General features: G+C 44.1%; 1 protein-coding gene across 1 annotated transcript in view; it reads right to left on the bottom strand.

The window, feature by feature from the left end:
* The window catches only part of VIPR1 (vasoactive intestinal peptide receptor 1), a 112621-nt gene that overhangs the window by 45614 nt on the left and 43270 nt on the right, over positions 1-23737 (bottom strand). The window contains exons 2-3 of the mRNA XM_009086260.4: positions 23516-23612; positions 9234-9341 (exon numbers count right to left, since the gene is read on the bottom strand). Coding sequence (XP_009084508.4) covers positions 9234-9341; positions 23516-23612 — 205 coding nt within the window. The remainder of the gene's footprint in view (positions 1-9233; positions 9342-23515; positions 23613-23737) is intronic.

Here is a 23737-nt window from a genome sequence, read left to right as displayed (position 1 = left end):
ATTTCTGTTATTTCTTCTTTGTTACAATGGATCCCATTATCTGAACTTCACTGCTTCCCATTTCCTGCTCAAAACTCTGTTTGGGGATGGCTTAAGATTTCACTGTGGTTTGAAATCTTTGTTTCTTAATCTCAGTGAGCTAAGGTGTGTTTCTTTCAGCTTATTTTTCTCCTATTTCTTTTCAGTTGCACTTCCTCACAATTTTATGATTATTTAAAAACTCTCACCTCTCTCAATACTTTCAAAAATTGTCCCAATGCTTTAGCAGATATGGAAACCAAGGCAGAGGGAAGAACAATGACAAAGCATCAGTGGGATTAAAAAAAATAGTAATAAAAATTACTCTGATTTTAGGGAAACTCACTTCCCAGAGAAGGTTTTCTGCCACCCTTTGCAGCTCATGTCACTTTTAGATGTGGAAATACACACACTTGTGATACAAGACACCTTTCTAAAACCTCCCATGTTCACCTGACATCTGAGAGGTACAAAAAGTACAAGGTTAGAAAATAAAGATTTGATCACACCACAATTTGCCTCAAGGAATGGATGATGTCTCTCCTCAGACCAAATAACATTTTTAATTACTACTATTTAAAATGTCACTTTCTATACTGAGAATGAGCATAAAATTTGGGAAATTGCCCCACAAGCTTAACTTTCCTCTGAGGTTTACAGAGGTTAGACTGAAGTACCACAGATTTTTATGTTCCAGTGTCAAATCCCAGCTCTGCCAAAGATCCCTGATGAAAATGAGACATTTTTTGTGGTCTCCCTGGCTCTTGTTTTTTCCAGGCTTTGGTCATAAAGTCTAATTATTTGTCAATGGAAAGGCAAATTTTTCAAAGCACCAGAAGTTGTATCTGCCATTTTCCAGAGCTGTTTCTCAGTAATTTGTGTAACATGAATTCTCCCTAAAATGAGCACCAATGGAGAACATTGAAATCAATCTGGAGTACATTGAAAATGACAGGATCAGAAAACACAAACTTTCTGCACTTGGAATTTATCTCCAGCATTTCAAAGTCCACTAGATTTCCACAAAAGTCCCCATTTCCTATCAGACTGGAGCAAAAATTTTCAAACTGTACTCCTGGAGATTTCATGAGAAAGGAGACCAGAGGTTCATAACTCCATGTAATTAACAATGCAGAGTGGAGGAGATTCCCTGAGAGATGGGGAGCATCCCAGTGCCAGCAGCTTTGTGCTCCAGGCTCTCCTCTGTGTTGGAGAAAGAAGAGGCAAGTCCCTGGTGAGAAGAGTCCCCTCATTCTCATGGTATTAGTTAAAGCCATGCATTAATCTGGGTTTTTTGGGGGGTTAGTATTTAATTTTATCAATGTTACCACTGTCAAAGTGCTATGACTGTTCCTAAAAACAATGAGGTGATGTTTTCCACTTAAAAAAAAAAAATTGAAAAAGCCACAACTAACTCATTCATTTTAACAATAACCTCATAATGCCTTGCAAGAGCTCAGTGTCCTGCTTTCACAGCATCCCAGAGTGGCCAAGGGTGGAAGGGACCTCTGGAGATCACCTGGCCCCAAACCCTTGCTCAGGTGTGGTCACCTAACATTTAAGCATGACCAGAAGCCTTTTGGATATTCTTGGAATCCTTCAAAGATGGAGGCTGCACAAGCAAATCTTGTCACAGAATTCAGAATCATGAAATCATCAAGGAATGATTTGGGTTGGGAGGGACCCTAAAGCCCAGTTCCAACCTCCCTTCCATGGAACCTCCCACAAGACCTCCTTGTTGGCACTGAGAGGAATTTCCTTCCATTTGATGTGATTTATTCATGACACAGCAGAAGAGGAGGGAGGAGTTTGTGGAACAGAGATAAAAACAGAACATTTTCTTTATCAGAGGTGTTTGATCTGGCTGGGAGTTAAACACTGAACAGATGAACTGAATAAATGCACAGAGCTCTTGTCTTGCTCTTCAGGTTCTTTTCTCCTACTTAATTTCTTTCTGCCTCTCATCTGTTTCAAACACACCCTTCAAACTCTGAGACATGTCTGAAAGTTCATATTACAGGTGAAGTTTTACCTCTTTGATCTTCTTAGAAAAAAACCCTCTTATTTGCTTTAAATGGGAGTTTGAATTCAGACAAAGAGATCTGAGGTCAATCATGGCTCAGGGCTCTTGGGTATTGCTCCCCTCTTGCTTTCCTTGCCCTTTTCTGTAACAACTTCCAAAGCAGAGGGGAAGGTGTGCTCTGCCCAGCAATCAGTCCTGCTTTTCTAGCATCATATTCCAGGGACATAAATCGATTATTTCAAGCAGAAACTATTAAAGCAGTAACACTTTTATTATTTACCATTCCTGAGACACTGCTGAGCCCACTGGCACATCTCTATTTTCATTTTTATTATTGATCTGTTCCCACTGTTCCTGGGAAACACTTGAAACTTGCAGACAGCTTGCACTTAGCAGGATGCTGAACTGCTTAGGCCTGGGAAAAACTTGTGGGGGAAGTCATGTCAGGATAATTTCCCAATTTGCTTCCTCTGCCTCAGTTGTGCTCTCACAGTATCATTCCTTCAGTGCAATTTCTGCCCACTGTTTAATGTTATTTTATATTTTTGTATCTCATAACTTCATGTCATAATAGAACCTGTGGCACTGGGTCAGCACATCAAACAAGACCAATTTAATTTTCTTCCTTTGTGGATTTTCACATCACTTGGCCTGCAGATATTGCTGCCTCGTGTCCAGTGCCCTGAAACTTCCTGCACCCTGTTTTTGTGGCAAAACTCAGTTTTCCCATATTTTCCTTTTCCATTCCTGCACATTTCACTTCTAAGAATGAAGATCCTGATCCTTAATACAGATAATTCCCCCTTTTTAACAATAAGTGTTCCCCTTGATTAGGCACCTTTTGTAAACCATTTGTTTTCTCATCCTAAAAGCAGAGCTGTCAAATTTTAGGATAAAATTCTCCCTATATCTTTTGATCCTGCAATTATAGAATTCCAGGAAACATTTAGGAGAAAAATATGCCCATTTTTGGGTAGAGGTGGAGGTGTAGTCCCAGACCTTCAGAGGAGGGGGGCACAAGCATTGTGACACCTCAGTGCAAAAAAATCATGGAATGATAGAATGGTTTAGGTCAGAAAAGCCCTCTGAGATCATCAAGTCCAATCATTAAACCCACACTACCAAGGCCACCATCAAACATGTCCCCAAGTGCCACATCCACATGTTTTTGAGCACTGCCAGGGATGGTGATGCCCTTTTCTCCAGGTAATTTTGCCTTTCTAATATGAAGGCACGTGTGGACAGCAGGGCACCTGAGCAGGTTGAGGGCTCTCAGTGAACTCCACAAAAACCACACTCAACTTCTTTGGTATTTTAATGACCATTGTAGCAAATAAGTAATGGGTATGGTTCATTTTGGGGTTCTATAGAGAGGTGATGTTGTCTTCTTATCTGCTGCTCTCTGCTCCTCCCTATCCTCATTTTATTCAACTTTTGTTCCAGTTTCAGAAGCAATGCAGAATAAAAAGTGTTCACAAAGGAGGGGAAAGGAGAGGGGAAATAAATTTAGAACACCTGCAGAAAAAAGAATTTGGCAAGCCCAAAACTCAGATGGATCTCACCTCTCTGAGTGGGATTCTAGAGCTTGGCTGTGCCCATCCCCACCCCCTTAGCTCAATTAATCTCAGAGCTGAAGCTTAAAAACTGTCAGTGCTAATTTAACTTGTGCATGGTGGACAATTTGCTTTTGGAGAAACTGTGAGACATAAATCCCTCTCACAAATGTCATCTTCCACCTATGGAAAGAGAGCTGGAACACTCTGGTCAAGGGGTGGAAAGCAATGCACTTTAATAATGAAAGGTGCCAAAAATATTTTCATCCATCTCCCTCACATGGCACTGATGAACATCATGAAATAATGAAAATTTTCTGGATCTGTGGATGCCATAAAAAATTAATGTCAAATGACATCAGGACAGTTTAAGGTTTTTAAATGCCATGAGACATTTTATCCTTTATTAACCATGAGATGGGATATTAGTCATTTGAAGAGCTTATTCTCCATGAGGCAGGAAAATCACATTAACTCTTTGTTCCCTGGTATTTCACTCTTTTCCTATATAAACACATTAAAAAGATTTTCTCTGGCTCACAACTTGATAAAAGCTTTCCTGTTCCTGCAAAAGGATCAAAGAGAACGACACAAACAATTTTACAAACTAAATTACCCAGATGATTGAGTTCCTTGAAAGCTGCTCCATGACACTCACTGCTACAAAGGAAGAGCTGCTTCACAACATTTAATGGCATTAATTTTGCAACAAATCCTATAAAACAGGGGGCAATCTTCCCCTCCCTTTATCTGAGACCATCCCTGCTTTCTCTGTTTGTTGATGGTTGTGTACAAAGCATCTGACTCAGAGAGAATCAAAGCTGCTGCTTCTGCTTTGGGAATGGCATCACTTGTTCTGTTGGTGCTCTGCTGAGGAGGAATTCAATCCTGTTGGGAAGATGGGAAGATATTCTCATCTGCCAGAGCCACTCTGCAATATTTTGATTGCAAATGGAGAGAAATATGTGGTTTATGGATGGTTTATGGATTCTCACTCCACTCATCCTGGAGTGGGAATCTAAAAACCAGCTGAACTGTACTCCTAAAGGAGCCTGTTCCTCATCTCTGACAATAAAACCAGCTCAGAGATAGAGTCCTTGAGGTTTAAAAAGACCTCTAAGAACATAAAGTCCAACCATTAACCCAACACTGCCAGGTCCACACTAAACCATGTTCCTATTTTTGAACACTTCCCTGGAAATTGAATCCACCACTTCCCTGGGCAGCCTGTTCCACTGCTTGACCTCTATATTTAATCAAATATACACAGTATTCTCCTCATCACTCAGCTCTGGTGGGATGATGTACTAAAAAGCATTTTTAAGAGATTTTTCTTGGTGTTTTACTAACTCTGCTGGTATATAAAACCCAGTGAGTGAATGCTGTGCTCAGGGGGAGGGCAGAGAGCAGGAACAGCAGGAAATTATTCCACACAACTGATCCTGTGCACAGGGGTCTTGTCCTGCAAGATGTGATATCACAGCAGCTTCTGCCTCTTCTCCCTGGGTGTTGATGCAGGAGTGATGAACTACCAGGGAATTTTAGAAATGAGGAAATCAGGACTAGGATAGTGTTGGAGCCCTGGCTGCTGAGAATTCCAGATTTCTGCGCTGCCAGGCACTGACCCCCAAGAGAACACTGCACTGACCTGAGGCCTGGAGAAGCTTCCAGAATGGAATGGCAGAACTGGGATTGTGGGTGTGGAGTTGGGATAGAAGTGTGTGATATCACAGGGTGGGAAACTCAGAGTTTGAGGGTTTAGAATGCAGTGATGGATATAAAGCAAGGTGGAGGTTTTAGGGAGGAGGTTGGTCCTTCTTCTTCACCTTCTTCTTCACCTTCCTCTTCTTCTTCTTCTCCTTCTCCTTCTTCTCCTCCATGGGTTTGGGTGGTTTTGTGTCATTGGATAAAAAGTCCCCATTGCAGCCATGGGTGTTGGTTATTGGGTTAAAAGTGAAAATAATTGAGGTGTCATTTCCTAATTGGGCAGTTGATCCTTCAAAGGCCTTGGAGAGAGAGAGATGGGGCTCCATTTTCAGTTTGTGAGAGTGAAGTGCTGCAGAGCTCAGGGTTTGTGAGGCTGTGACAGAGATAAGAACTGATAAACACCTGAGTCCCAACAAGAAATTCCATCTCACACATTTAATCCCAACCCTGGCAGAAAAAAAGAAGCCAAGAATCCACGGGATAGGATGCCAGGGATTTTGAATTTCACTTCTGTGCCTGCAAAGAATTTTGGTGTGGCCTTGGGCAGGTCATGTAATCAGCATGTGCTGGTTAATGAGTGCAGTGCCCAGGCCAGTTGAACAGGGGTGATATTGTGCCCCTACCCCCATTCCTAATTCATCATGTGTGTTTGTACTACAAGGCTTTAAAAACGGAGGGTCAGTTCAATGCAGGATCTCCAGTGCAAAAGAACTTAATTCTCTGTTAAGGCCTTCAGGGCTTCTATAATAAAAATAGTGAAAAATAAGAATAAACTACCAGGAGGCACAATCAGCCCTGTTGCTACACAGCTCCTTGAGACCTGATTTTTAAACTAAAGCTTCTCAGAACACTCTGAACAGTAAGTTAAGCTACCTCCTCCATTAACCTCCCCTGCCCATTATTTGTCAGGTTAATTCCTTGGCCTGTGGTCAGATTTGTCATTCCAGCAGAAAAAAAAAAACCCAACTTTATTATGTCCAGTTCCAGCTTGTTCATTTTCTGTCAGAGAAGTAATTAATGATTGTACTAAACTGCTCATTTTGCACAACAAACACAACTGTCCCACAGTTGATTCAATCTCCACTGCATGACATCCATATTATTGGATTTCACCAGGAGCCATTTTTGCATCCCTGTGATCCACAGCAGTGCTGCTGCAAGTGCAGGGAGGATGTTTTGATGTTTGGGAATTCATGAATGGCTTGGAAACCTCCTTCACCTCCTATCAAAACAGGACAACCCCCGTGGCAGGGAGGAATGATGAGGAAGACTCCATTGATATCAGAAGGCTAATTACTTTATTATGCTATATTATTCTATATTCTATTATGTTGTATTATGCAGGTTCACTGTATAATTTGTGGTTTTGTAATCCCTCTGTATTGTCCTCCCCCTGTCTTTGGAGTGGCACAAGCTCCCCATTTTATATCTTGTGTTTCTAAAATCAGACATACTCCCTCATTGCTATTCATTTTGGTTAGGTGTCAATCTCTTTGTTTGCCACCCAGCCACTCCTGATCAAGATTTAACCCCCCACCTTCCCAGTTGTCAATCCCTCCTATCCCTGCCCTTTTTCCCCAGGATCCTCCTTGCTCCCCCCTCCCACTGAGTGTCAATCCTCCCTCGAACCTGCCCTCTCTTCTGGAGAGCTCCCTGTCTGTGCTGGTGTTCTCAGGGGTCCCAGGATGAGGGAAGAGATGAGAATCTTGACTCTGTGTTTCAGAAGGCTGTTTTATTATTTTATGATATATATTATATTAAAACTATACTAAAAGAATAGAAGAAAGTATTTCATCAGAAAGCTAACAAGGAAAGAAAAAGAATGATAATAAAATCTTGTGACTGACCAGAGAGTCTGAGACAGCTGGACTGAGATTGGCCATTAATTAAAAACAACCACATGAGATCAATCAAAGATGCACCTGGTACGTTCCACAGCAGCAGATAATTTTTGTTTACATTTCATTTCTGAGGCCTCTCAGCTTCTCAGGACAAAAAATCCCAGCAAAAGGATTTTTCATAAAATATGTGTCTATTATGTGTCCTTTAGAACCCTATTGGTTTGCCCAAGTTATTCCCCTCCCTAGTGCTCCTTTACTAGTTCATGTGTAAAATATCCCACCTTTGACCCCTCTCCAACCATACTCTTATTGTTTGCTGCCCTAAATCCCTCCTCCTGAGTGATGTTATCAAAGCTCTTGTTAGCCCCAAGTCCTTGTGTTGGGTGCTGGACATGAGATAAAGCCACCCCAGTGTCACCCCAAGACCGGTGCTGCTGCCTTTTTGTTCTGTGCTGAACCACCTCTGGTAGCTGGGATTTGCAGGGTGTTGGGAAGGATGAAAGTTTGACAAGAAAGTCTCACAGATGTGTGTGCTTGGCTGAAAGATTTTCGAATGTGGAGTCTGATGAAGGAACAGAGTTGGAAGCAAGTTTAGATATAGAATAAAAGAATTGCTGAGCCAGTCTTAGTGGATAACCAAGGAGGGTGTGTGAGTTAGAAGGGGTTTTTATGGCTTAGAGCAAAGGATGAACCCACCCCAAAGAAGAAGATGTTTTTACCAAGCAGAAAGATGGCACAGGCAAACAAGTCAGCAAAGTTACAAGTAGAAAAAGGTCTCAGAATTTTCCACTGCAAGAAAACTGAGTAACACCTTCTGGCTTAAACTGTAATGTACTGACTGTGAGTGATTGGGGAACAGTAACATGAATGTGGTAATTACAGTAGTGATGATAGGCTATAGGTAAAAGTTAAGGTATAGATTGGTTCTGCTGTATTAAGGTGCTCAGCAAAGAAAAGTACAGAATGCATTGTCACCAAACCAAAGGGTCTCCAGGCCTGCCTGCAGCTGGAGCTGACAGCTGTGGGCACAGCTCTGTCACCCACCACCCTGGGCTGCTGTGACATCTGGGATGGAATAAACTGCATTTGGAAGAGCTGCCTGCAGTCCTGCATCCCCCATTTCAGCTCTTACACAGAGCTTGTGAGGGGATCTGTCACACCCCTGTTGTTGTTGCCACCTGGCCGGGGCCTACTCCTCACCCCACAATATTACACTGTGTTACATTAGAGCTAAACAAAACCTGCCAAGCTGGGTTACATTACATCTAAACTGAACCTGCCAAGCACTCCACTCTGCTCACCACTGGCACCAACATGTTTTATATAAAATCCTTTCCTTAGGATTTTTCCCTCCTGAGAAGCTGAGAGGCCTCAGGAACAAACTGCAAACAATTTTTATCTGCTGCTGTGGAATGCACCAGGTGGGTCTGGGATTGGTCTCTGTGGTTGTTTCTCATTAATGGCCAATCCCAGCCCAGCTGTCCAGACTGTCTCAGTCACAGACAAACCTTTGTTATTCATTCCTTTTCTATTCTCAGCCAGCCTTCTGCTGAAATCCTTTCTTCTATTCTTTTAGCATAGCTTTTAATATAATATATATCATAAAATAATAAATCAGCCTTCTGAACATGGAGTCAAGATTCTCATCTCCTCCTTCATCCTGGGACCCCTGTGAACACCGTCACAAATGGTGACCCCGAGGAAAGAACCAGCACACACTGCTCTGAATGTCCTGACTGTCACCCCACAGTCCCCACACACTCACTTGGCCCTGACAGGCCAAGGGAACAAAGCACCATCCATCACTCTGGGTAAACAATCTCCATGTTCCATTCCACTTTTCACACACACACACGGGCACAGCAAATGGAATAAATAATGGTTTTCCTTTCTCTGAGGTTCGGAGAATGTGAAACCCAGAAATATTCTTGGGAAGAAGGAATTGTGCCTCGCTTTTCTCTGTGAAGAGAAATGTGGTGACAGCCTCGTGCTAAGAGCTGGTTTCTCCCTCTTATGGAGATGTTCCCCCCGTGGGATGCTGAGAAACCCCCCTGGGAGTGAAGCTGTGGAGCTGATTTGGGATTTGCTTACCCAGGTAGGAGGTCAGGAACCTGAAGTACTTGGGGCATGGCCGTACCACGACTTCTCCCACCTCTGCTTCAGGCCAGCAGGTGATGTTGTCCCACTGCCTCCTGCAGCCTGGGGAGGAGACAAAAGCACATGGTGGAGCACTCAGGAGGGCTGGATGCAGCAGAGCAGCTCTGCAAAGGTGTGTAGAGCCCCTCAACCCATCTCAGGCACCTTTTAGAATGAAACCCCTCTAAATATTTATTTTAAGCACTCAGGTTTTAGCTCCCCCAATCCCTTAAATTCAGCACTGTAATTTTCCAGAAATCAGTATGGATAGAACAGCAGACAAGGAAAAAAAAAAAAACAAAACAAAAAAAAAAAAAAAAGGCAAATCAAGCTTGATACAAGAACAGTGTCTTCTCCTAGATGAAAAAGGCAGAAATTCCCAATTAAATATCTCTCTTCCTTGCCTTTGTCACTCCCTGTTGCACTACAAGACCTGATCTGAACCTGTGAGATCTTTTCCCCTTCCTTCTGTGCTTCCCCAAATGCCATCATCTTTTCCTTCCCATTGCAGTGATTGTGCAGCTCTCACAGCAGGAAGGGGACACAGATGACAATCAAGGACCAAAATGCCTTCAGCAGAAGCAGTTTTCTTCTTAAAAAGGAAAAAGGCACAAAACACTGCTGGAGGCTGAGCAGGGACAGTGCTGTGGCCAGGAGAGCATCCCTGTGGAGGAGTGAGGGAAGGTGGCACAGCCAAGCTGGGAATGAAGGAATAACCAACACAGGGAGAAAACCCAGGGGTTTGTCACAATGAGGCATTGCTGGAGATTTTCTGGGTAGGGTAAAAGATTTAGTGGAATGAAAAATACCATGTCTTTTCCACAGATTTCTAATGTTTTGATTTTTTGCCCTTTTATTTCTCAAAAGGCATTAATAACACCCCGTGCATGCTGCATTGTTGGATCATGTAACATTAATGCTGAAGCCAAAAGGAGTTGGCAGGTTTGAATTTCAAAAAAAACTAAAGGACTCAAACCCATTTTTACATTGATATGTCACCATTTTAGAGTTCTTAGCAGAATTTTGACATTTTCCCCCCCTGCTTTATATTTCCAAGAGCCAGGCACTTCACTTGCTGCCTGGGTGAGATGGATGAGTTGTCAGCAGAGCTCCCTGTTTCCAGCACCTCTGCTCTCAGTTATTTGTCTATAAGAAATGTTATTTAACATTTAACAGCCCATCAGATGGAAACACTCCCCCAAATGTGACTCACGAGTTGTTGAGGTCACCAGCCCCACAGGAGAGAGTCTGGGGTGTGAGGAACAAAGTGGTGACAAAATGTTGAGGAAATACTCCTCTTGTGCCAGCAAATGGAGCTATGAAAACTCCTGTCAGGCTGCACTTGTTGGTAATTACACCCAAATTCCTCCTTTAAATCATCTTTTACTCCTTGAGCTAAGGAAAGGGCTGGTGTCATCCCCAGGCAGATCTGTCTCAGATCAATAGAGAGCACACAGAAATGCTTTGAAGCTGAAAAAGAACCCTTAGCTGGCTTTCAAAGTGATTTTACAGCTTTTTCCTCCCCTCTTCTTTCATGGACAAACTGAACTTTTCAAATGATGAAGTCCTGAGCTGAGTTTATCAGAGCCTGAGAAATGGAATAACTGATGGGATCTCCTTCATGCAGAGCTCATTTAAAGTCAGGTTTCAGGTCCTTGTATCAGGTGCCCAGCTCAGGTCTCACAGCCTCACACTTATCTCCCACCAAACAGCCAGAGGCTCCAACAGTGCCAGGATATTAAAGATTCCACGGGAAATGATTCCATGGTGGAATATTTCACATTCTACAATCTCTTCCTCCACTGAGTGCAATAAATTAGAGTGCAGCCATTACCTCATGATAGGTTATAATACAAAATAAAAGCCATCTGATAGCATCAGATGGCTTTTTAAATGCCCTGAATTATGCACTCTGAGAGTTTTGGTGATCTGTATCTTTTTCTCTGTTGACATTTTTCAGCACCACCTGTGATGTGTAAAGAAAGCTTTTAGGTGCTGACTTTTGTATTAAAAAGCTTTTTTTTTTCTGCTAAAAAGAAACTGAAACTGTCCTTGCAAGACACATAAAGTGTATTTTTACAAATTATTGCTTCTGTAAACACCTGATAGCTCTTACCACACCAATCTTCCTCACTGCTGCCCCAGACATGCTGAAAATATTTCTGCAATAAATAAAGAAGGGAATGGAAAGCAGAACTCTGGCTGGCAGTGCCTGTCACCACAGGATCAGTGAATCTTGGAATGGTTTGGGTTGGAATGGATCCTAAAGATCATCTCATTCCAAATCCCTGCCACCATCCCAGGCTGCTCCAAGCCCCGTCCAGCCTGGCCTTGGACACTTCCAGGGATCCAGGGGCAGCCACAGCTGCTCTGGGCACCCTGCTCTAACAGGTCTGTGTCTTTCTTGGGCTAATTATCTGCAGTTCAGGAAAATCAGTAATTTTTAGTGATCATAAGAGAATAACTGGAGTTTACAGAATTGGAACAATTAAAGATTGATACCTGCAAAATGCTTTGCATGCACAGTCCAGTGCTGCAATAATCCCATCAGGTAAAGCTTTGTGCCCTTTCATCTGACCCAGCACACAGACAACACTTATCAAAGAACCTTCCAGAAAATGCTTTTCTTCCTCCCAAACTGATAGACTTCATCTTGGAAAACTGCTGGGACTGGGGGCTTGGCAGGCAAAAATCCATCTGAGGGCAGAAAGAGCTGCACTGTGCCTTGAAGGAAGGAAATCCCTCCCTTCCCTGTGGCATCACTTGGATGCAGCAAAGAGGACAAGTTTGGCCTGACCACATCTTGTTTGGGGATGATAAGTGCTTCCCCATGAATAAATGAATTAGAAATGTTGTGTTCTCCCTTGCACTCAGTGTCTGCAGGGAGCTTACAAAGGTGTTCAGCAATCCTCACCCAGTGCAGCAAGTGGCACTCAGTTAAAACCACACCAACTCTCCATTTCCATCAGAACTGCTCTGCCCATGTGCCAGTCCCAAAATCCAGGGGGGGGCACACTGCCAGGGGCTGTGCTTGGCTTTGGGAAGGGTCCCAGGTGAATCTGGAGGAGCTGTTTAAAAATAAGTGTGTGGCTTTTCTAACATCTCTCTGGGTGTCTCAGGTGCAGTCTTTAAAATCTTGTCATTATAAAAATAAACTTTAAAAAATTAAATAAATACTTTTTAAAAGAAGAGGGTTTTTTCCCCCCCATTTTTTATATTTTAACTGTGACTCTCACACCCTCAGCTTTGCCCTGCCCTTCCTTGCCAGACCCTCAAGTGCTCTCTGGAGCTCAATATCTTCTCCTAGAGGGCTGCAGGGAGAAATCCTTCACTCCTCTAGAGAAGCTGGAGCTCAGATCCCTCTATCCAGCAGCTCAGCCTTCCTCTCTGCCAGCCAAATACCCCACCAGCAAGCCAAGAGCTGCACCAGCCTCACTCAGAGCCCTCCTCTGAGAGGTTCTGGCTCAGAAGAAGCTGCAGACCAGTGACACAGTGCTGGCTGCAGGGCATCTGGAGGCCCCAGCACACCTTTCCCACTGTCTCTGCTAAAAGTGGATCAGAGCTCTCATTTCCTCTCCCTTTGAAAGGTTAATAAACAGAAAACAGGTCAGATCTCACACTGGTTTGCAGAAGTGGCAGACTGGAGCATTAAAAATCCATTTATTGGATTCATATCTACACTTACAGCAAATTGTGGCCAAAGCTTATCTAGGAAGCAGCAGAGAATAGCTTTCCCTCATGAATAAACATGAATTCCAGAGCTTTGGCACAGCCCTGAGATGGGACTTGGTCTGGCTGAGAAAGAGATGAATGGCAGCAGGCTGGTACCAGGCTCTCTCTGAAGCCAGGAAACTTCCCAGTTTAGGGAAAAACCCTTTCAGCACATCAGCCTTTCACTAAATCAAGGAATTATTAAGGTTGGAAAAGACATCCAAGGGCACCAAGCCCAACCCCTCCCACCAAATTCTCCCTAATGCTTGGGGTCACTCCAGGTCTCTTCTGAAAATCATTCCCTCACATTTTGCCCCTGGAATCCCTGTTCAGAGGCAGGGGTGCCCACTGGACCCTGGGCTATCTCAGGAGCTCTCAGCACCCTCAGGGAGAACAGCAGGGCAAAGGCACAGCCAGGCTGAGCTATCCCAGGGCACCATCACAGCCTGGTGTGCTGCAATAAAATCTCATTTTCACTCCAATTTCATACCAGCAGGCACTTTCTAAGCTCTCAGGACTGTAAACAGCCATGGGGGACATTTATTGTCCCCATGACAGGCCCAGCCTTGGTGCTCACCCTTGGCTTGCCTCATTAAAAGCATCTCATTACAGCCAATTATCCCAGCATCAGTCTCCCTGTCCCAGCTCTGATCTCTCCCTGACTGAAGGGATCAGACCCCAAAAGATGGTGCCTGCAACAATCCAAACTCAGCACCACCCAGGCAGTTTGAATTCAATCTCAGTGGAAGAAAAGCCACCATGAGCCCTGGGTCACTGCAGCCACCACAGCCTCCAGAGAGCAGAGACCTCCCAAATGAGGAATAATCTTATATCTGAAAGCTGTATGAGATAATAAAAAATACCACAGATAGATTATTTTTCTCCCATAAATCTTGTAAATTAAATGCAATTGGATTTTGATTCTGAATTTAGGAAAATTTTTAGAATTCACAACCTCCCGTGCCAAGGCATTGCACAATTTAAGTGTCCACTGACAGAAAAATTCTGTCCTTTTCTGAATTCACTTTTGCTCATTGCTGCTTTCACTAGAAATTGCTCAGTTCTTTTACAAAGACAGAAATATTCACAGCCTAACCACAATATCCCTTTCCCTGGGGAGAAAACCCATAAAATCCTCTCTAACATCCCTCCTCAGGCACCTCTTTTTCAAGCTGAAGTGTCCCAGCCTATTCAGTAGCTTCCAGCATGGAGACAGCTCCCTATCATTTCTCCCCTGGACCTTTGGGGGGTTTAATTCTACCCCATCCTGCCCTAGGCTTGCAGAGTAGGGTTTGACCCTATTTTTCTGTGACAGATTGAGTTTGCCTGGGGTTAGTTTGGCTCTGAGGTTTCACTAAATGCATCCTCCCTCCCTTCCCTGGAAAAGTCACTGCTGTGCCCTCCTGTCCCCAGTCCCACTCACACTCCAGCATGCTTTGGGCATCTCTCCTTCCCCCAGCTCCATCTCATCACATTTTTTATTTTGTATTTGTATCACCACTGACAGAGAGCTCAGCAGAAACCCACTCAGAGCTCCCCTTCCAGCTCTCCACAGCTTTGTGTTTAATTTGGGGTTTTTTTTGCCTGTTGTGCTGCCTGCTCTGCCTCCAGCCCTGCAGGCAGGATGTGACAGAGAAGCCAAGCAGCTGGGGGAAAGCCACAATCCTGCCAGGGCTGTGACCCCTGGCACGGTGGCATTTCCTTCCCAGCACCCATGAGCTCTGCTGGTGCTCTGGTGCTCTTTGCTCATCACTCACTGAGGGGTTTGCAGCTCCTGTGCAGCAGAAAAGCAATCACAGAAAGCAAAAAGGATCCCAAAATTCAGGATAAGTGAAAAGAGTTTGCCTCAATATCTGTGATTTCATTTTTCCCACAAGCTGGACTTGATGATCTTAAAGGTCTTTTCCACCTTAACAACTCCATGCTTCTATAACACCATTAATTACTATAAAACTTGGTTTATACTTCTGCAAGTAGAAGCTCTCTAAGCACTCAACAAGAATATATTAAAAAATTACTTTCTTCCTAAATGTTTGCAGAAATTTGGCCCAAAGACATAAGGAAGGAAACCTCACCTTAAGGCCCCCAGACTGAATCAGTCTAATCAACATGAAAGAAATCACCAGTGACTGTTGCTAGAGGGTGATTTTTAAGCATGAGAATCCTGAGATTTTCCATCAACAACATCTATTGGGAAATAGTTTCATTTAAAAAAAAAAAAGTTTGTAATCTTTCAGCCTTTTTTAACCAACAAACTAAATAAACACTTGACTTCTTTAATCCCTCCTTTTCATAAATCAATTTTGTGAGCCGAGCCCTTCTGCCTAACTCCAGAAGATGTAAACTGAAAGAAAAGATCCAGGATTTAAGAAGGTTTACACAAGGTGTTGCCAAAACCATGACATATCTCCTCAGCAGCCTCTAAACAAGATCTCCAGTGCTCTGACAGAGCATGATTAAAGGATTACTCCAGTTTTCTCACTCCAATCCCTCTGCTCTTCCAGGAATTGTAGACAACTGGATTTACAGAGAATCAGACTTTGAATTTAGGGACCTTCCTAGATGGTTTTTCCCATATTGGCATCTCCAGAGAGAAATTCATAGCAAAGATGAGTGGCTCAACCTCTAGGGATGCTTTTCCCAACTTCACTTTTGGTGTGTGCAATATTCCTCAGGTAGAAAGGGTGGAGACCATCATGAAACTGCTCAGATAAAGTCAATATTAATAGAAAAACTAAAAGAAAAGATGAGGAAGGAGAGTCTTTTTAACCAGGAATCTGATGGGATTTGAGAGGGACAAACACAGGCTGCTGTCAGAAACAAAACCTCTGCATGGATTTAATCTGAGCTCCAGATTAATTTATTAATTTAACTGTCCAGAGCTTTGAAAATACTTGGGATTTATTTTCCATTGTACGAACAGAGGAAGTGGTCTTCCTCTGTATTTCTAAAACCTTTGCATGGCTATGTGAATTTATCTAGCAACCCATGTTAAAATAAAAGTAACCAAAACTTCTGCTGGCATTGAAGTGTGGCACATTCTCCAAACTAAAATGCTCTTCCAACATAAATTTATGGCCACTAAGTGGCTGCTAATCCTGACAAACCCTGGGACAGCTGTTCCCAAATCAAACAAACCCTGCTGCTTGTTAGAGCCTCCAGCCATGAGTCAGCAACAGCAAAACCAAGGCAAAGCCTCCACCCCTGCTGAGTTTTAAGGCAGAAAAGAGATGCTGGAACATCTTAATATCTGTGGAAAGGTGAGGTCAAGGTGAAAAGCAGGGAGAGGTGACGAGGTGCTGTGTGGGTCTGTGCTGGAATTTCATCCTGGTTGTGATGGGTGTTTGCACTTCAGGTGGGTGGGTGGGTTCAGACAAGCAACTGAAGGACCACTGTTGGAAACATGGAATTGTTGAGATTGGAAAAACATTTTTTAGCTATTGAGGCCAAGAGTTAACCCAGCATCACCGTGTTTACCACTAAATCACCAAAATTCAACTGGGAATCAGCAGTGCTCACTGGAGAGGTGGAGCTAAATCCCAATTCCAAGCACCTGGAGCTAAATCCCAGTTTTCAGTGAGGCTGGGATTGCATTCCTCCCTTCTGAAATACAGAATCATGGAATAGTTTGGGTTGAAGCAACTGGGAGACCATTCTTGAGAACATGGAATTGTTGAGATTGGGAAAACATTTTTTAGGTATTGAGGCCAAGAGTTAACCCAGCATTACCGTGTTTACCACTTAATCACCAAAATACAACTGGGAATCAGCAGTGCTCACTGGAGAGGTGGAGCTAAATCCCAATTCCAAGCACCTGGAGCTAAATCCCAGTTTTCAGTGAGGCTGGGATTGCATTCCTCCCTTCTGAAATACAGGATCATGGAATAGTTTGGGTTGAAAGGGGCCTTTAAAGGTCATCTCATTCAAGCCCCATGCCATGATTTCACCTCAGCTGGCCAAATCCCCTCCAAGCCACTGAACACCAGCACAGAGATTTTCTGTGAAATGTGGGGTTTTGTCCTCCACACCTGAGCTGCTCATTAAGATTTTAAATATTTAGTTATCCCCTCATTTTAAATATTTTGACAACAGGCAAGACAATCTGAACAGGATTCATCACATCCTGAAAGAGCTGCCTACACCTGGCCAGAGCACACCAGAGAAACCCAAAACCAAGTGAAAATCCCTTGTCAAAAGTCATTCCCATGCCATGGCTGTGTGTCCATGGAGCAAGGATGGACAGAAAAAAGAACCACTTTTAGGGAAAATTTTGCTGATTATTCTTTCCTCAGAATGCAACTCCTGGTCTGGGAGAGCAGCTTCAGCTTCAGGCTGGGTCAGCCAAGACCAAAGTCTGGGTTTGGTTCTCAGGGTTCAGGCTGGTTTTTCACCCCTGTGAAAACTCTGCTCCCTCATGTTTCAGGGGCCAGCTCTCACAGCAGACTCTGCAAAAGTTCTCCTCTGAAAAACCCATGGCAGATTTCTTTATTTTGAGTTTCCAGGGAGTGGGTTCCACCTCTGTAAGGCTGCAGCATGAAGGTGTTTGGGAAGAGTCCCAGAGAGAGGAGGGAATGGTGTAGGAAGACCTTTTGGAAGGACTTGTCCTATTGTGTATCATGATCATTGCCAAAGAACTGGGAGAAAAATTCCTGAAAAATAAAAGGGAACTTGACTTTGGTACTGATCCTACTTGACAGTCTGGGATTTAAGGTCCTCAAGTCCCATGGCTGAATTTTCTCCATTCAAGGAATTTTCTCCATTCAAGGAATGGAGGGGACTGATGTCACATCTGGGAGTTGCCCAGTGCTACTGGTCAGAGCAAGAATGAAACTGAGAGACTCTTTGTATCACCTAGGCTGCAATAATAGGAAAAAAGTAAATTAAAAATTAATAAAAGAGAACATGGAAAAAAGTCCAACAGGTCCTTTTGCCTTTAGAGTGACCAAGATCAAGATCAAATACATTTTAGACTGAGCTAAACTGGGGGGTTTTTTGAGTATGTTGATAGAGGTTTGATTTAGTAGACCAACAACTGCCATTTAATGCCCTTCCTGTTGTCCCAGGACTTTTTAAGAGGCTGATGAATGTGGTACAAGACTTGTGAGAGCTCTGCACAGCTCTGAAATGACAGAATCACAGAAGGAAAGGTTGGGAAAGACCCCCAAGGTCACCAAATCCAACCACCAGCCCAGCACCACCACATTCACCACTGATGCATGTCCTCAAGTGCCACATCCATGGATTTTCTCCACCCTTGTTTGGGCATTCTCTGGAATTTTTGAGCTGGATCTGCCTTCTCCAGCACCTGGAGAGCTGCTGATAACAGGATTGTCCCACAAATCCCACTGACACCTCATCTGCCCCAGGAGGGCTTGTGCAGCAGGGAGGTGAGAATTCACTTGAACTTTTCCAAGCAAGGAACTATTAATTATTTCTTATCTTGCTGCACTATAAACAGATGGTGATGAATAAACAGGCTCCTAATTTAAACTTCATCAATGTTTTTTTTCCAGCTTGATTTTTAATTTCCATATGTTCACTGCTTCTCCTCCCATCAAACTTGATTTGACTTCTTTAGGGGGGGACTGACAGAGACCCCCCCCCCCCCCCCACCAGGCTCCAAATTTGGCTTTTTTAGCCAGCATCCACTGTGGAACAGCAAAAGCAATATTCAGAGTTTGAACAACATGGGCCATTTCCCACCTGGATTTTTTCCCAAGTCACAGTGGTGATGATGAACTTGCAGAACTCATCTCTATCTCACAAGTGTGAGGCATGTGCAAGTTCAGCAGGTGTGAACAGGCATTGGGAGAGGGAATGCCACTATTTTTTTCCCTGTGTTTTTCATTTTTCTGGCTTTTTTATTGGGTTTTGTTCTGTTTCCAAGACAGACAGGCTTAGAGAGCAAGCTAAAAAGTGCAGTGTTGGAAGGACTAGGGGTATCAGGCCAGGTTGGATGGGGCTTGGAGCACCCTGGAATAGTGGAAGGTGATCCTACCCATGGCAGGAGGTTGGAAGGAGATGATCTTTAAGGTCCCTTCCAACCCAAACCTCTCCATGATTCTGTGATTCCACGAAGGCCATGCTCCCTGCACAGCTCTTGGTCTCCAGAGCTGCTCATCCCACCCAGACACGAGCCATGGCTCCTTATTCAGCTGTTACCCCTAAATAACTCTGCTGCTTCTGAAAGAGTATCTGATTGCAGAGCAAATTAATTAGCAATAATGGGATAAACAGATAATGAGCTGAGCCAGCCAACCTGGACCTGATTGATTTTCCTGCCTTTTTAAAAAAGAGAGGGCTACTTTTTAAAATTTATTATCATTTAATTTGTGTGCTTCAGTTTAAGCTGAACTGTTTGAAATTACAACCATGGAGAAGAGAAGCTTTCTCAAAAAAAAACCACAAAAAAAACCCAACAAACCAGAAATACTCCTTTGTGGATGACATAAAAGAGGCAAGTGAAAGTCAGCAGGAAGCAGGGCAGTGGTGATTCCTGCCTTGCAGCCTTCAGGAGCTCAACAGAGAGGGATTTGCCTGTGTCTGTGAGTCTGGGAAGGAAATCCTCTTCTTCCAGCCCTTGGGAGAGCTTCCCTCCTGCTGCTCAGTTCATTGTCAGCTCAGCAGCCACTGTGGTGCACACATATGTCCTGGAAAAAGCACCTGGAGCTAAATCCCAGTTTTCAGTGAGGCTGGGATTGCATTCCTCCCTTCTGAGATACAGAATCATGGAATAGTTTGGGTTGAAAGGGGCCTTTAAAGGTCATCTCATTCAAGCCCCATGCCATGATTTCACCTCAGCTGGCCAAATCCCCTCCAAGCAGTGAACACTTGCAGAGATTTTCTGTGAAATATGGTTTTTTTTTCCCTACATACCTGAGCTGCTCATTAAGATTTTAAATATGTAAATGTCCCCTCATTTTAAATATTTTGACCACAGGCAAACAGGATTCATCACATCCTGAAAGAGCTGCCTACACCAGGCCAGAGCACACCAGAGAAACCCAAAACCAAGCGAAAATCCCTTGTCAAAAGTCATTCCCATGCCATGGCTGTGTGCCCATGTGAATCTTGTCTTTGTCTACCTATTCCTGATTGTAATGGCAAGGAACCCACTCCTGTGTTGGATCACACATTGCATTTGATGGCTCTGGCAGTTATTTCAGCATGGAAAGACCAGGGCAGAGCCAGTCCTGCTCACCAAATCCAGCCCTGTCCTGCAACACAACTGCACCCCACACACCTCTTCCAGAAGCTGGGCAAGCTCTGCCACCCAGTCCATCAAGCTCCTTCCTGCAGAGCTGCAAAGGGGCTGGTGGGTGTCCTCTGATGGTAACAAACTTCCTTAAATGCCCAGACTTTGATCTTGGTGCTGTTTGGTTCTCCTCTGTACACACTGCCAGCTTCAACTGCTTTTCCCTGTGGGTTCCCCCCTCACTGAATCCTCTGCAGCCTTTTCTGTGCTGGAAAACAAACTAAATGAACTTCTCCTCATCAGACTCAGGCAATATTTAGTGACCCCTGGGCTGTAGAACCCCAGAACCATCAGGGTTAGAAAATTACCAGGTCCAATTGTCAAACTTCCTAAAATGTAGGTAAATCCACAGAATCACACTCCTAAAAAGGAATAGATTTATATGGATCATCTCCTTCCAACCCCCCACCATGGGCAGGACACCTTCCAGTACCCCAGGTTGCTCCAAGCCCCATCCAACCTGGCTTTAGACACTTCCAGGGAGGGCAGAAATTTAATCTGAAAAGAAACCAGGATTTCATGCATATTCAGCCCCTGTGAGGAAGGGTTGGGTGTTTGAAGGTAAAAAAAAAAAAGAGGTTTTAGGAGGATGTTGTTGTTTATCAGTGGAAATCTACCTGCTTAACCCCAGCCAGTGATCAACCTCAGCCCCATCAAGTGCTCTCAAGGAGTGACTAATCTGCCTGACACATCTAATTACAGCTGTGATTAAGCCCCTCTGATCAATACAATTGATAATGGCTCCTAAACAAAGCTTTCTTTCTAGAATGTTCCAGAGACTGTGTTTACTTCCACTCTTTTGATTAGAAAGGCTAACGAATCACTCGTTAAACCTCAAGTGATTTTATTTTCCTTTTCCTGAAAAGCTGTGGGAAGTGCAGAAGGCAACACAACCAGCTGGCCATAAATCAAAGTTTAACACTGCAGATCACAGGAAGCCTCAATTTCTTTCCATCCTCCTGTTCTGGGGGATGGAACTGGGTTAAAAATCATGGTTTTCCTCAGAGTTTTGCTAGGATTTCTCTTTCCAGCAACACTCAGATGAAACAGTCATCACCTTCATACAATCTGATGTCATCACCTCCATGAGATTTCTCTCCAACAAACTCCCCCCTTGCCCCCACCCATCAAAGTTCAAAGTTTGATTTTACAGCTCAGGCACATTTATTGAGTTAGGGAGCCCCACTCCAGAAAAAAACCTTTTTTGACTTGTGCTCACATTCTGTGAACAGTCTGAAGGGAAAACACATCCTGTGTAAGCACTTGGAAACTCTCTGTCCACACAGCACGTGACAGACTTCTCCAAACACTCATCCCCAGCACCCATTTAAGAGCCAACGATTTTACTTTTTCTGTTTCCTCCAGGGCAGTTGGGAGTGTCTGGATAACAAAGTCAGGTACTGAGCTCCTGAATCCCTGCTGATGTTTTGGGGTAAATGGATGCCAACTGCTTTCCACAAAGGAAGGAACCTTAAAATCATCTCCTTCCACCCCCATTCCATGGGCAGGGACATCTTCCACTATCCCAGGGTGCTCTAAGCCCCATCCAGCCTGGCCTTGGACACATCCAGGGATGAAGTAGCCACAGCTTCTCTGGAAACCTGTGCCAGCCCTCTCAGGAAGGAATTTCTTCCTAATATCCAATCTAAACCTGCTCTCTTTCTCTTTGAAGCCATTTCCCCTTGTCCTGTCATTCCAGTTCCCGTCTTGTCTCCATGGACAAAACCGTTTTCCTGTGCTTAAATCTGCAATTTCTGAATCAGTCCAATTCATCAGTAGTGACTGGTGGAGATTTATCCCAGTCCAATATTTCAGCATTCCATCAGGGAAAAAGAATAACCTCCAAAGGATTTCTATGTACTTGCTTTGGGCATTAATGACTTTAGAATTGGGAAAAATACTTCCAATAGTTTAGTTCTGTTGTTACAGACAAAAAAAAAAAAGCAAACCAAACCAAACAAAAAAAAAATGCTGTTTTGGATTATACTTTCCAATGAGAAAAAATCATTTTGGAAAAGCAGAAAAAGTATTATCACTTCAATTATTTTAACTCCTTTTAATGTCTTGCATTTAATTTAATTTCTTTAAATATCCATGAAAACAAAATTAAGCATTTAGCTGGCTTTCAGATGAAGGTTTTTATCTACCCTGAGTTCTCCCTTAACTGGATTCCAGAAGAAGATTTCTTCAAAAGACTCCATTTAAATGTACAGGGACACTTGAAACAGCTTCCAAATCAAAGACAACCATCCCTTAGTAGATAAAAGCTGGGGCCAAAAGCCTTCCTGGCATCCAGTGAAGCTCCTCCTGGGATCAGCTTGTCCCAGGATTCTGCTCCATCAGGGCAGTCCTTCACTCTGTGGCCTGGCTGCAAACATTGCCAGGGGAGAGGTCCCTCTTCTACTTTTCCCTCTTTTGGGAAGAGGGATGCAAATCTCAAGCAGAATTTCAAATTCATCTTCCCAGCCCTTTTCCAAGCAATATGATCCCTTTCTTTTTGGATCCTGGCAGTCTCACCTGGGTCCCTACACACCTTTTACTGACAGACACGGGGCTGGTAAATTGAAAGAAGCATTTGGAGGGGGAGAGATCCAACTGGATGCCTTAATTTGGGGTTCTGACAGCTCTGCTGCAGGACAGGGTGGCATTGGCATGGCATGGCATGGCATGGGGCAACACCAAGCCTTCCTCCTTTCCTGATCACTGAAGCAGGAAGAAGGTTTAGGAGGCTGGAGACCCTTCCAGGGGGATTTCCTTGTTCATGGAGCACTCACATGGGGTGAGTGCTCCATGAACAAGGAGAGGATCTCAGCTGCCTGTCCCAGCTCCAGAAATTCTTCACAGCCTTGGAGCACCCTCTGCTTCACCATGAGGACAGGATCAATTCTGGCATGGGGAAGGGAGGGCAGCTCAATCAAAGGAGATGTCACAATGACTTCCCTTAGAGTGGTCCAAGACTTAGGAGAACTTCAGGCTTTCAGCTCCCAAGGAAAAATTGCAAAAATATCCAGTTCAGAGAGGTGGACAACTGTGATTAAACCCACTGAATACCTCAGCTAGGCCTTCCCAGCCAAGAGGCAGCAGGGGAACCTGCAGAGCTGCTGGAACTCTTGGCTGACTTTGGAAGCATCTATTTCTCTCTCTCCTGAAGAGCAGCTGGAGGAATCCTTGCTCCAGCAGCAGAATGGCTGGGAAACAGCCAGGACAGGGCAGCTGTGGGGCTGAGGGAGGTGGGTTTGCTGGCCAGGGAGGGACAGAAGTGTTGGCATACCTGAGGTCTGGTTGTCCCAGGTCAGCTCTGCCAGGCACTGGCTGCGCTCCTCCTCGATCTCCTGCATGATGCTGCACTCTGGCCGCGTGCTGGACGCCTGCAGGGAGGGCACAGAAGGTGACAGTGAGCAAAGCCCATCCTCAGGGAGGCATTCCTGGGGATTCATGGCCTCGTGGGGCAAGCTGGAGCTCCCCAGGACCATTGCACAGATGTGCACCCAGC

Source organism: Serinus canaria, chromosome 2 (assembly GCF_022539315.1).
Source record: "Serinus canaria isolate serCan28SL12 chromosome 2, serCan2020, whole genome shotgun sequence".
Lineage (NCBI taxonomy): Eukaryota > Metazoa > Chordata > Aves > Passeriformes > Fringillidae > Serinus > Serinus canaria.
This window is presented reverse-complemented; position numbering and strand designations above follow the sequence as displayed.